Source organism: Ascidiella aspersa, chromosome 3, assembly GCF_963924565.1.
Source record: "Ascidiella aspersa chromosome 3, kaAscAspe10.2, whole genome shotgun sequence".
NCBI lineage: Eukaryota > Metazoa > Chordata > Ascidiacea > Phlebobranchia > Ascidiidae > Ascidiella > Ascidiella aspersa.
The window spans coordinates 35,792,268-35,806,814 of NC_139449.1; the positions used below are offsets into that span (position 1 = coordinate 35,792,268).

The 14,547-nt window shown below is 34.8% G+C and overlaps 1 protein-coding gene across 1 annotated transcript in view; it reads right to left on the bottom strand.

Annotated features, from left to right (window-relative positions):
* Positions 1-2,566: 2,566 nt before the first annotated feature.
* The window catches only part of LOC146162744 (A.superbus venom factor 1-like), a 52,694-nt gene continuing 40,713 nt past the window's right edge, over positions 2,567-14,547 (bottom strand). The window contains exons 34-42 of the mRNA XM_083385287.1: positions 14,370-14,476; positions 14,171-14,300; positions 13,343-13,497; positions 12,836-12,945; positions 11,184-11,324; positions 10,762-10,862; positions 5,296-5,396; positions 4,274-4,356; positions 2,567-2,941 (exon numbers count right to left, since the gene is read on the bottom strand). Of these exons, the coding sequence (XP_083241413.1) occupies positions 2,740-2,941; positions 4,274-4,356; positions 5,296-5,396; positions 10,762-10,862; positions 11,184-11,324; positions 12,836-12,945; positions 13,343-13,497; positions 14,171-14,300; positions 14,370-14,476 (1,130 nt within the window). The 3' untranslated portion in view covers positions 2,567-2,739. The remainder of the gene's footprint in view (positions 2,942-4,273; positions 4,357-5,295; positions 5,397-10,761; positions 10,863-11,183; positions 11,325-12,835; positions 12,946-13,342; positions 13,498-14,170; positions 14,301-14,369; positions 14,477-14,547) is intronic.

Below are 14,547 nucleotides of genomic sequence, written 5' to 3' on the forward strand. Positions count from 1 at the left end.
AAAAAAAGTAGTTACACGTATTTTAAAAAAATACCAAGAAAAAACAACTTTTTTTTACTTTGTTTTGGAGGTTTTTTTTTTATTTATGCACGTGAGTAGGCTCCTTGAAGTCTATTTTGTGCATTATCAGCTAGTTATGGCTTTTTGTTTACATTTTGGCTTATGTGTGACTGCAAAGTGCAAACTGCAAACTGCAAACAATGAGAAAATATACTGCAAATAAAGCTGCTTTACTTTTGCAAGCAGACAGTGATTCAGCAAGTAGTTGTGCTTCACTCTCAAACGCTAATGATAGCAGCAGTTTATTTGAGATTACAACAGTTTAAGAACTTTCAGATGAAAAAAAGAGTCCCTCACAGGTAAAAGTTCCCACAACAGTAACTGTATCTGGGTCAAAGTGACCAAGAAGGCAGAAAAAAAAAACATCATCAAAGCGACAAAAATCTTTCCAAGGCAGTTCTTACAAACCTGAATTGTTGTGGTAATCTGTTGGTTTTGATTTTACCCCAACCATAACCCCCTTTGCTGAAACATCTGGGCAATGTGACCCAAATTTGGACCAACATGTATCTCCGCTACAGTTTATGGAACTATTTTTAGATGAGTCTTTTTGGAATCTTATTTGGATGCCTAAAAATTGGACCAACTGTCATTGTAAATTTGTATATTTTCCTGTATCGATTCCACTTGTTCGTATTTCTGTAATCTGTGATTTGTGTTGTTACCTCATATATTTGTTGTTGTCACTGTGTGAACCATTTATTTTTTTTATATTAAGGGGAAACTTTCACTGTATGTGGTGTTTTTGAAAAATTTATGTTTAAAAGATTTTTGAAAATTTATGTTTAAAAGTTGTTTTTTTTCATAAAAAGTCATCGATTTTGTGATGTCATCAAAAACATTTTTTCACCCAACTTGTAGAAAAATTCAAGAGGAACAACTTTGCCAGACAAACTTTTTGGCTATCTTCTAAATGGCTTTGCACACCAGACGCGGTTGACGGTGACGGCTGGCGATAAGCGGCGGCAACGGTTGATCGCGTTTCTTCCGCGCAACGTTTGACGCGAAAACGGCGTTCACACCAGCTGTGCGTTTGGCGACGCGGCGACGAAGTGTTTTTGTCTTGCAAACACAGCGGGATAGGAAATGGATCTTGTACTGAACAAAGGCTTTGCCAAAGTCAAAAGGGCACGAAAAGTAACTGCTCATAAGGCAAAATGCTGGTTTAGAATTGCACAACCCCGAAATTCAGTAGTTTTTTTTTAATTAGATACTTGTATCACTAACAACAGTAAAATATATCAGGTGAGGTTGTTAATGTTTATCTATAGACGGCAGAAGCTGTCACTAGCACCTTTTTCGTAAGCCGCAATAGAAATATCGCGCACTGTGTTCGAAATGGCGGAAGCGTTGCCTAATTATATGGGCCAAAAATTTATTTTCGGAGCATATCTTGTTTTTGCTCTTATTCTTTTGTGGTTGTTATGATTTGCTTGGTATGTTTCAGACCGATTTTTGTCCGATGCATTATAGAAAAATATGCATCGCAGAAACGTAGAACTTTCATTTTTTAGACATGGCGTAGAGTGGTATGTATGGATGCACATAATAGGTTTCTGAGGCTGCATTTACCAAGTAAACTTGGCAGAACTATAGCAAATCATAGGCGTTAAACCATTTTAAGAGAATAACTATATTTGCTTTGCAAACATTTTATCTGGTGCAAACTTAATAACATGGCCGTGCGCATTATCTATACGTAAATTCTATTCCAAGTATATGTTTCGATCCTTCCCCAAATATCTCGCCGTATTTAAACCCCTTTCGCATGAAGCCAAAGTTAAGTGGGGAAATTTTCGGCCCATATCTGTTTTTGCCTGCAGAAACAAGTTAAGGATACTATAGAACAGTGTTTCTTATCCTTTTTAGCGCTCGTACCCTTTGAGCTTTCATGAAAGTTTCTCGTATCCCCTCTACAATGGCCAGCGGAAGTAAATACATTTGTAATAATAGAAACTAAACTCAATGTATTAACTTCCGTGTTGAATGCATAGAATACAGTGTTTTCAGTAGAACAATATTTGCACCACACAAACAATCAGTAAATTTACTAGTAGCCGTTTTGTTGTTGCTTTTTGTAAATTACGCATTCTTCACAAATATGCCTAAACAGCGCATAATTTCACACTGCATGTCGTACCCCTGCGTTGGTTCTTTGTGCCACCAAGGGGTACACGTATCCCTGGTTACGAAGCCCTGCTATAGAACATTCAACGTTTTGGTCGCACAGTCAATTGCTCAAGCTATTTATCTGCAAATGTATCAATATCACCGCACAATTCGTTTGCCTTTTTTTTTTGACAAAACTGACCACTAAGTGTAAAAAACGAACTACTAGTTGTAGTCGGATACACCTTCGTCTTAAAAGTGTTAAATAAGTTTAAATAACTGTTCTGCATTTTGGTTACATGACTCTTTCTGTCTATTTACGAAAAAGCAGTGTAAAATACGAAATCAGAAAAAGTGTATATTTTTCGTTTGTATTTACATTCAATATGGTTAATAAGCAAATACATTACGTTATTTAATATATAGGAATTGTAATAATAAGACTCAGTTCAGTAAAAAGCACCATTTGTCTTCAAAAACTACTTAATTTCATTGGATTTATATTAACATAATTTATTTACATATTATAGTATTTAACACACCAGTGAATGAGTGATGTGTGTACACACTTTAGCCACAGCCTTTATTAATAGACGCATGTAGAGCATTTTGGTAATTGCACACACGCAGTTTCTCACACTTTCGTTGAAATCTTTTGGGTGGTTTTCTGCAGTCGATGTTTTTCCGGCTGAACCATCTATTTACTCTATTGCAGACCTTTTTGGGCAAATGTGGCTCAATATATGCGACATCATCCAAATAGTAGAGGATCCTAAAAAAAGGAAAATCAGACTAATTCACAAATTCCACGCGAAGCGAAACAAGTATGCACCGCCTTTATTTTGTTTGAAAAGGTGATATCATTAATATGCTGGAAACACATTATAACTTCGCACAAACGTCAAAAACATTTTAAATCTCGAGCCTGTTTTTAAAAACATCCTGAATTCTAACCGGCAAAAACTTTCTTTTAATCAGGTCATTTTGAAAGATGGTTTTGTTACGCTACCTTATGTACCGAAGCTTTGGTTATCGCAAACTGTTTTTATCGTTGTTGTTGATCGCGTTTTTATTTGCATTCTTTTACTTGTGTTTTGTCATACGTTGTACTGCGAGTGTTCGACGTTCTTCGCCCTGAAGAAGGCGACTTGATTATAGGTTGCCAAAACGTTGGAAAAATTCCTTGCGGAGCGTTGCTTTTAAAAACAGCATTATTATTGTTAAAAGTTGCCAAATATAAACTTTGGGGATAAGTGCACAACATAGGTCTCCACCATATCAAGCCGATTGTTGTGTTTCAACATAAACCAAATTATTTAAAAGGTAGCAAACATAAACCCAAAGTAGACAAAGCCTAAAAAAAATGACGAAAATAAGTAAATAAAACACTCGCAAATCTTATTTTCTTCAGCAACAAAACTCACATGCGCATATATTGTAAATATTAACGTAAACTTAACAGCTAGCGGACAGGATAGGACCATTAAAATCACTATGCGAAAAGTAAAAAAATGTAGTTGGCGCCCCTCCTAGTGGGGTGCGCCACCGGGTTAAGAATCACTGCTTTAGCGAGAACTTACCAGTGTTGTAATGACTTAAGTCAATGACTTGACTTAAGTGCACTTAAGTCACTGTTTTTAAATGACTTGACTTGACTTAAGTCTTTTGGGCAAAATGACTTGACTTGACTTAAGTGCTTTCGGCAAATGACTTGACTTGACTTAAGTCATTTGGACAAATAACTTGGGTTAAAATATTTTTTTAATTAAGCAATTATTTATAAAATTGCGTGATTTATCCCAATCTTTGCACATAAAAGAATTTGCTCGTAATGCTGCTTTTATGTCATTTTTTACTTGAGTTGCTCATAATAATCGGAGGAGTTTGCCGGTTTTCATTATTTAAAGTTTTATTTTTTTGACAAGGGCTGGACTTGAAGTTGACTTGCTCTAATTATGACTTGACTTGGGCAACCGATGACTTGACTGGGACTTGACTTGTTATTTATTCAAAAAGACTTGACTTGGACTTAAGTTATTTTACGAATGACTTGACTGGGACTTAAGTCATTTCAAAATGACTTTTTTACAACACTGCAACTTACTCTTGGCTGCCTCCTTCACCCGGCCACACATCGGGAGACTTTCCAAAGATGATCAATTCTTGATCGACCACGATTAAACTGTCCTATTTAAAAATAAATAAACCATTTATACATCAATGTCAAGGCAATGTAAATGCAAACGTTTTTCGTGTTTCGTGCCAACAGTATTCAGTTTTCTTTCTGTTGTAAAGTTACATTAAAACTTAAATTTGTGAGAAAAAATATATTATTTGAAAAAATAAATATAAGTTTGTTATACAATAGATTTAAATAAAATTAAAATATATTAGAATAAATTTACGTTTGTTTGTACTATCGTGCGCATTGGGTTAAATTAATTCCATAAAAGGGTTGAAACATAGGCCTACTAACAGTCAAACAAGATTTAAGCGCAAATTAGTATTTTGTTTCAAAGAATTAAATCGTGTTTATGTTTTATGAAATGTAATACAGCATTCATAGCTTGCTGCTGTCGGCCATTGGTAGAAGGAAGGCGAGTAAGGCGACCCTCGAAGCTAAAAAGGTTGTAAAGTAATATTTTATATACGATGATTTTAGTCGTATAATTTTTTGCGAGATTTGTGCCAACAATGTTATTAGGAATAGGAATATTTTCTTTTTGTCAGATTTTTTAATTTATTTACTCTAAGTGTAAGAGATACGTTTTCCATGGCATTTTTATTGAATTTAACGTCTTACGCGAGTCAGATCAGTTAAAGCAGGATGCTTTCTTAACCCCTTTGAGGAATCTCTTAACGTTTATACCCAGTATACTTTTGATTAGTTTTTGCTTTCTTTAAGATATTAATTTTGAAAAGTTTTGGTAATGCATATTATTGGCAATCACTTCGGAACTCAAAATAGACGAATCAATATGTGACCATTAATTAAAATCCATCTATAGATTTATCCGATATTGACCTTGACTGGTGACATATAAAAATAAGTTTCTTTCTCCCAGCGATTCGCTTAAAATAACTTACATTTGTCTAAACACAGATATGAAAAAAACATTAACTTACGTTTCTGGTCAATAGATCTTTCTCACATTTAGTAAAACAGTCGTGTTTCATTCGGAAAGTTCTCACAGATCTGTTTGCCTGAAGTTCCTGATCATTCAGAGCTGAAAGGTATATTTAAAATATCTTATATATTGTTACTTTTTATGAATATACTGTTGCTTCCAGGCATCATATTAATATAAAGAGGCTTCTTCCGACAATTATTTATTCTGTACCGACGTATCTTTTTATGTTACTTTTTATGTAATGCTAGGTAGAGTAGCGGCGTTGCTCAGGCGAAACATAGTTTAAGCATATTTTATTTACTAATTTTTATTTTTGAATTTGCTTATTTCTGTATAGTTTTGTAAAAACTCATATTAAGCAAACAAAAGCCTTTTTTGTTTACGGGGAAAATCCAGCCAGCCAAAAACCAATATAGTCGCCTGTCTTTCAATGCATTACTCTGTTTAACGATTATAATAATTAAAGGCACACGCAAAAATGAAGTTCTCCAAAGGCGTTTTTACGTCAAGATGTTCAGCTTTTATTGATTTGGCGGCAAAGCTGTATTGAGTTTGACGTAACTAATACGTTTTGGTCTAATAGAGGCTTGCTTTTTACATAATAAATTAGGACGGTGGTACTTAAACTGTCTGTAATTAGACCCATAAGAGTTTAAGTTGATTTTATAGGTAATTAAATTCCATTTTAATCACAATATTAATAATAACGATTATTTTTTATTAAGCTTCTCGGAATAAGTTTGACTCGGAATACAGCTTCACGGTCTATTTGTTAGACTTAATAACACAACTTGAGATTAGTGTTCGTGAAGAAATTTTAGGTTTCGACAAAACAGGTGCTTTGTCACATTGTAGATATCTGCAAACACTTTTCAAAGAAACGCTCGAAAGCAGACTAACGAGTATCGACAGTAAACCCTTTTACGGTTGTGACGTAACTTCATAACGAAGCGCACAACTGAAAAAAAACATATTTGTAAATGGCCGTATGTGTCTAATTCTAATTAGAAATACAAATTTCTGTATATATAGTGCCTCCTAAATACCCTTACGGTAAAACGTATACGTGTAGAATATATAGGACGTTGTACACTTTAGTATGCGTATTGTGTGGTCAATGCAAGTGTTATTGTCCAGTAAGAAACGTTACAGACGAGGCGACAATCTACCTGGCGTTGACGTACAAAAATATGTTATGATGTTGCCGTAATATTTAATTATAACATTAAAAATAAGCAGCGGCAAGTCATGATTTTATTTACTTTATTTTAACCTACAGTTCAAACTGCGACATTTTAATGAAGTCTTCTCTTCTAGTAAGTTACAAATATGCTTTTGCCGTCAGGCCAACTAACATGTGGCCACTCCTAAGTTATTGCGCTAAATTTTGAACTATATGAGCTGAAAATAAGGCCCTGAAAAATACCCCCTGACAAAATATACAACGACCGCAACCCAGTCTTGATATATCTTGTTTATTCCACGTTTTGTTAATGACGCCTTGATGGAAATTTCAAGAGATGACGTCAAAAGTTACGTTGTAACGTGAAAAAACAATTGGCGCTTGTTTTTCTTTAAATTGGCCATGTTTAATCTAAAAAGAGGACGTGACGCGTTAAGCAAACGATCAATATTCTTAAATTACCCAAAAATGATCAAGATTATTTTAGAGGACTAAGTTCACAAGGCGCAACAACCCCCAGATCCTCCCCTGCCCTTAGTTAATTATTTAGTTTGGGTCAAGTTTGAGTGGTTATCAACATTTTTGAAAACAAAAATTGATGGCGTCTTAGACATCATATTTTTGCGGGGATTTTTTGGAGAAGTCCTCTGGCACCTTTCTCGTCCTAAATCAACAAACAATCGTTCTACTGCAACTTTCAAACCAGTGAAACTGGAAAAAAACAAAATTTCTCCACTAAGTGGATTTCTCTCAGAAATTAGAGAATCCATTTAGTGGGGAAATTCAAGGTCAAGATCTGCGACCATGTGAAAGCTAACAGACAAATTTGAAAGCGTACGAGTTAGTTGGCCAGCCCGTAAAAGTCCATTCAACGAAGGAGTATTAGGCTCCGCATTTCGCGGTCATCGTTGGATAGAATCATTACTCAGGACCTTCGCATTTTTCCTACAGAATACAGATAGGAACAAAATTACAGAAAAATGATTTGTGTAACAAAATGACTTGTAATACAAAGAGGAGAATGTACCAGAGTGGTTAATAACTTTGCTCCAGGGACGTGCAGCCAGGCAGTGCCTCACCTGTCAACATCTGGCAAAGCAAAAGATATATCAAGCAAAAGTTATATCAGTTATATCTCTACCGCAAATCTTACGTTTCTATACCTAAAGCGTGCTTTATTTTTTTCTACTACCGGCCGTATCGCGCGCGAATTTGTTTTTTGTCATAGCTTACTTGTGTATTTTAATTTAAGCGCTAACGGAAAAATAAACATTACTTACTTACTTACTTACTTACTTACTACTGTTTTGTTGCGTTATTCATATCAAAAGTTCAAGCGGTCAAAATCATTGAATACGCAAAGAGAGGCAGCGCCAAGCCGTGCCTTTCAGATCACAAAAGTGCCATACACTGCATTATGATCACAAAAGTGCCATACACTGCATTATGCGTGCTTTTATCTTTCGCTAATTCTCTCGGAAAACATGATGAACGATTTAGCTATGATTTGAGGCATGCCTCAATATGACGTCCACGCTATGATAACGTTCTTTGTCCAGCCTAAATGCCGGCATAGTGCGTGTACATTGACTTCTTGTATAGTGTAATGCACTAAAGTTGAAGTCATAAATAAAGGCAGACCTATTGCAAATTTAACAGTTTTGCATCAGACGACTGGACAAAAAAATAACACTCAACTTTCAAAGAGACTGGTAAAAAAATGAAAGGATGGGTAGCTGTTACAGGCGTAGCCAGGGTGGCCATGGCCACCCCAAAATTTTATAAATATTGTACTCTTAATAATAATTTGTTTTGCAGCTTTTATGAGCAGTACCACAACAGTCCATCACAGGCGTGCCACGCCATCAAATGTTATACACTGTTACGTCAGGAAAGATGTAGTCATTATTACGTTTGCTATATTAATGTAGTTTCACTACTGTACTTTTTGGTGATTTTGTTTTTGCTCTCTGAATAATTTCTGAGCATTGCGCTAAAACTCAGTCAGTTGCTGCTCGAAACGGTTTGCCAGCATATTTATTTGTGTTCAATACGCAGTTCAAACAATGGCAAAGGCTAAACAAAAAAGAGTTTTTCTTCTATTTTCATTATTACGATACCGTTTTTGTGGTTGTTAAAATAAAACGTGAATCGAAAAAATGTTGTTCCTCACTCTCTAGGAACCTCATCGCACGTCACTGCTTTGCTCAAACGATTTAAGTATGCCTGAGACGAAATAGTATAGTCATTTGGAACACGTTTTTAAATAAATTTCCAGAAATTTCCCCTTTATAATCTTGTAAATATCTCTATTAGGCCTACATCTGACTAGCATACATAGGATAATAATCTACATAATAAAAGAGAAGTTTGTGAGATGTGTGTGGTGTGTGTGTGTGTGTGTGTGTGTGTGTGTGTGTGTGTGTGTGTGTGTGTGTGTGTGTGTGTGTGGCAAGATGTTCGCCCATTCATTCTACAATATATTTGCGTTACATCACAATGGAAATGTTACGTCACACTCAATGCGATATACAACATGGTACCACGTTACCAAGATTGTGTTTAAGCATGTATCCCAAGCCCCAGCGTTAGTTAATTTAATATAGGTATATTTAGAAGTTTTTGTAGACCCCCGGTTGAGAACCACTGTTATAAACTATGCTAACAAACGTGTGCAACGTTCCAAGTAAAGACTTAAGTTTAAAAATGCCAAATTTAGGCAAAGTTCGCAAAATATCGCGTTTGTTGTCGCAGTAAGTAAAAGATAGTCCAACTTTAATTTACCTGCCGGGAAATAAAAAAAGAAAATTAACTAAGTACATTTCCTTCATAAAGTAAAATTTTATGGTTCCAACTAAGACTATTATGTTTGGGAACTTATTGATGCCTGTTTACGCGTAAAGTTTAGGTAGAGTTCGCAAATTTACGAAGAATTTAATTTTTATTTTTAAGCCGTTTGTTAGCTATAGACTATAGTGATTGAAGCCAAAGCCTAATGACTTCTTACAATGCGTTTACCCACGCAATACTTAGCAGAGTTCACGAAATATTGCCTTTATTGCAGTAGTTAACAGTAAGCGTTTGTGGTTTTAATGAGGATTTTTGTCACGTTTGACGCAGTTTAGCACCGGTATTACGTATTTGCTTAAAATCAAGTAAGTCTAAGCAATTGCTGCTGCAACCTAAAGTTTTACGTTTGGGAGTTATTCTCAATTGACAAACGTCACGGGTTTTCGTTACTTAAAAGATGTATTGCATGCTTAGCCAAGTGTTGTGCGCTAAATTTAACCGACTTCACATCACATGATTTGAAATTTCTATGTAGTGACACTCAGTTCAAACGTTTAGGCATAAGCAAATTTGTTATGACATTTAAAAAAATATGTTTGCATTATTTATGTAATTTCCGAAGATCTTACGAATAACCGGTAAATATTCTTTTGGGTAATACTAATTTACGGAATGATGAATGGTCGGAACGCTCACTAATTTAAGTGTTACCCCGTTAAAACAATTATTAAACCAACGCACAATATTTGAGTTAGGGTGGGGGTTAACGTTTGGGTGAAGATGGGTTAAGTGTTATTATATTTAATAATAATACTGTGAGCGTTCCGACCATTCCGACCATTCATCATTCCGTAAATTAGCGTTACCCTATTCTTTTTAATCTGGGCAACGCCGGGTATTTCGTCTAGTAATAACTATACTGAAACGTGAAATGGTGAGCAAAAATCCAGTTGTGACTTCATAACCACTTTAACAATACCCATAAATCATACTACAGAGTAATATCAAGTATTCCAGTTCGAGGAAGTAGCAACTTAACGATAAAGAAACTGGCCTAGAAAAGGGTTAATAACGCACGCATAAAATAATATTGCGAAAATTGAATAGCAACGCATAATGTTTCGCGACCCCAAAAGGACCCTCAGTTTGAGAAGCCCGGTACTAGAATATACACAAAGTAGTTTTGATTTTTCATTATGCCTCTCCGTTTAACATTTTTTTTTTATTGCAAGACGGTAAATGTAACAAAAATTAACATTTCGTTTCATATTTAGTTTCATGAAAAACAACCCAGTTTACCATGTTTGTTTTAGATAATATATTTTTTGTTATTTAGAAAGAAATTCGACCCGTTAATTAAATAAATTTCTGGAAAAACACATAAAGCTGCAAAAGATTGTTAATTTCTTATAAAAAAAAAGTTTAGTAAAAAGCAACTTTTAGCAAAAAGAAGGCCATAGCAGCATTAGAAAGATATACCACATATACCTTTTCTCGGTGAGAGTAAAATGGTCGCATCGAACTCAACAAAATTTGGCGGTTGATTCATTCTTACTCGGATAATTTTAACGTAGTAAAGATAGTCCACCCTGTAAAATCATCTTGTACATATATACACACTTCAAAAGTTGTTTCAAAATGTAAAAATTCATGAAATTTGTTTTTTAACGATATGTTGTTAATATTTTGGTATAACATATTAGAAATAGCAATAACGGGTAACAAGTTTCACAAATCAAATAAGGAGGTTAAAATCTACGTAGACATAATTATAGAGAGTTTAGTGTAGTGAATACTGGCAGATTTTTAATTTAAATAGACTTGTTTTAATGTAGACAAATTTTATAGTTTTAAATCAAGCAAGGTAGCACTAAAGTAAAATATGATTGCTTGTGTATACCAGTTCTTACTTTGAGCAAGCAGTCGTTTCGCTTTGGAAACACTGTTTGATATCGGAATTATTACAAGTGTTAAGTGATTTTTTCTCGTCGTTTTTCTTTGGTGTCGTGTAAAAGATACTTGCCGTTCTATAGGCAAGTTCGGCAAACCTCCTAAAACGTAAATATATTAATTAAATTTATACTAAAATTAAGATTTTCCTATTTAGCTTGATGCCTAAATCGGTAAAAAGTGAAATCCAATTGTTAACCCATGGTAGATTTTGTTTGCCTTAAGGTAGATACCGCACCCCTTTCTAAGACTTGACTTCACATATTTTGTTATTTTACATCAAATGATTTGGATAACGTAGGTTTTATTTAAACTTTTTGTTCCTAACGGAACAGAGTGGTGAAATCAATTATAAACTTTTCAATATTCCTAAGCGCCTGACAAGTTACGGAGTCCTATAGACAGGATTACCATACCGTGCTAATTTCTTTGAGTGCAGTGTCTTAGAAAATATCAATGTGCCTATTTCTACGAAACGTGCTTACTTTTGAGTTGTGTGCTTGATTTCTATTTTTTTAGTATTGTTCTTTTTCAATTCTTTGACTTTGACGGAGTAGTAAAAAACATTTATCCATTTATATTGCCAAGTTATTTCACCAGTTATGACAACAATGCATTATATTACTTAATATCAATGGATTGTGATTATTTTTATCAAAAAAATACATTGTAGCCAATAGTGGGGTATGTTGCTCTTTGCAATCAAGTAGACTTACAGATTGACATGAGCACTGACACTGTGCATTTTGGCATATGCAGACAAAACATTATCGAGAGAATAAATAAGCGTCGTTTTTTGTGATTTATATTAAAATGATTTTCCTAATGTCAAACGAAATCGAAATGGTAAAAGCTACGCTGATTGTTGTTAGTGCGATTATAAAATTAACCTAAAGGTTATGGAAAAATCAGCAGTTAGTGCCCAGTGCCCAGACCCTTTTAAAGTAAAAAAATCAACTCAGGCATATTTTTATAATGAAGATAAGGCATGACAGTTTAAATATTGTCGAATGAAATTTAAAAACAATGTTTGATAAAATTTTAAACTGCAAAACAATTTATTAAGGCTCGCTAAAGTTTTTATTTCTTTTTTTCGTTTTTTCTATTCCTTCATTTAACGATAATAAAGCGAAAAACAAAAATGTGATACTCGGCCCGTGATCGTAAATCCTAACAGTTAACCTGCCCCATGGTCAGGACTTACAATTATCTCATCCTTTATGAAAAAAGTTTGCTGACCATAAACTAAGGCGTCGCGACTCCTCTTAATTAAAAAGTTTTGTCATGATATATTATCGAGAAACGTTTTGTTCCTGGCATATCCCGAGTATGTTATAAAAAAAATGCGTGTAGCCAAGTGGGGGCCTAGACCCCTAATCCAAACTTTCAGAAAAAAGGTACCATTTTAAACCAATCTAAAGGGCGTGGCCGCAAACATTTTTCCGGGAGAGTACCCCCGGACCCCCCAATATCTCGGATCGCTACGCTCGTCGCGGTCTATGTTGCCCTTAACAAAAAAGTCGCCCCCTTTGCCCTGAAATCGCTCCAGCGTCCCTGCAAACCCCTCGCGAGATTTTCCGGTATATGAAACTTTGCAACACTTTTAACCCACCTGCATTTTACACAACCGCCTTCTACGCATTTACACATGTTTTGGTTATCGTTGCAGCTTAGTTCTAAGCTTCCACTGCCTTTTAGAGCGTAGAATTTGGTGCAGTTTACCTATAAAAAGATTAAGGTAATGTTGTTTAGCAGACCTTGGACAAAACACGGCTAATCCGGACCGCGGCTCATTATTAAATAAGAACAAACATTTTGCGTTTTTTCTTCTAATTTTACAATATATACTATCGAATAAATTTCATTAGTAAAATAACCTCTCTTTTTCTTAACATCGGACGATTTTTAAAACAATTTTTACAGTATATTTCTTATAATGTGACAAAGAGTTTTATGTAAGACTGTCAGGGTAATACAACCAGGCTAAATCAAATTTTAAAGTAAAAGCTACACAAACTCAATGTTAAAACTTCGAACATGTCTTGGCTTTTAATACATAGAAATTAAATTGAACCTCAAAATTTACCCAAATACACGATTATTTTTTAAATATTCTTACATCAGGGTTGTAGTAGTCGTAAACTTTGACAGCGGCTGGCTGTGGATTTTCTACATCCGTTTCCCGTATCACCTTAAAATACAATCGGGCCGCAACTGAGGAAATCTTGGATACGTAGAAGATCACCGTGTTGTTGGTGATCTCGTAGCGATCGACTGTAAAGCAAAGATCGTTTGTATTATTAAATTAAATTACAATATTTTATTAATTTACAATATTAAATAGCATGTGGGTAACAGCAAAATAATCTAGCAAAGCTAGCAATTCAGATCTGACACAATTACCAGATCTTAAAAGATATTCGCCAACAAAGCATCGTCAGATTCATAAAAATATTTATCAGAATAAAATCAAACGCAAGAATATAAGAATAAGTCAGATTTATGAAAAAAACAAAAACATGTATGTTGGTGCATTGTATCTATTTCCTCTTTAAGATTTCCAAGAGGTACGCGGCAACATATCGGAATTTTAGTGTTGCAAAGCTGTATGAGCGTAACTACAAGCAAACATGCGGTGTTGGTAATTTGTTCTTTAAATTTCTTTCTGTTAGAGTATTGCAACCAATTCCTTGGTAATCTAAACATTTTTTTACAATGAGGGTAAAATGAAAATGATATGTGCGGGTCGCAGAATTATTATTTTGATGCTATACTGCCCAAGCAACAATGCTTGTCCGGTTACGAGTAACCAAATTTTAGCATTGTGTAAATCCCTGTCAAAATCACGGTGCCGAGGCTTTAAATATTACAGACACCAGGGAATCATACTTTAATATTGCAACTACTGGCGATCGTATAGGGATATGGGCTAGCTAGACTGTTTTACCTTTTCCATCAACAACCTTGTCTCTGTCCAAGTTGTCTATAGATTGCTTAACCGGTTTGAAACCAGATAATAAACCAACCTCGATGATCGACATGTTTAATGGTGGTCCCCTAGGTTTCATTACGGTAACCTGAGCAATGTCAAACATACCAGTTTTTAAACATTATGTCTAAAAATGGCATTGATGATTTCTACTGACCTTGACTACGTTGTTTTCTAATTTAGCATCAACTTCAAACAAACAATTTGTTGTGTTTACCGTCTCACGCCACGTACATCTGTAGGAAAGTGTGCCTTCACCTTGACCTGCACCAGCAACGGTTTTGTTTTCAAAGAAATTAAATTACCATACCGAATAAACGATTTTTTCTCAAGAA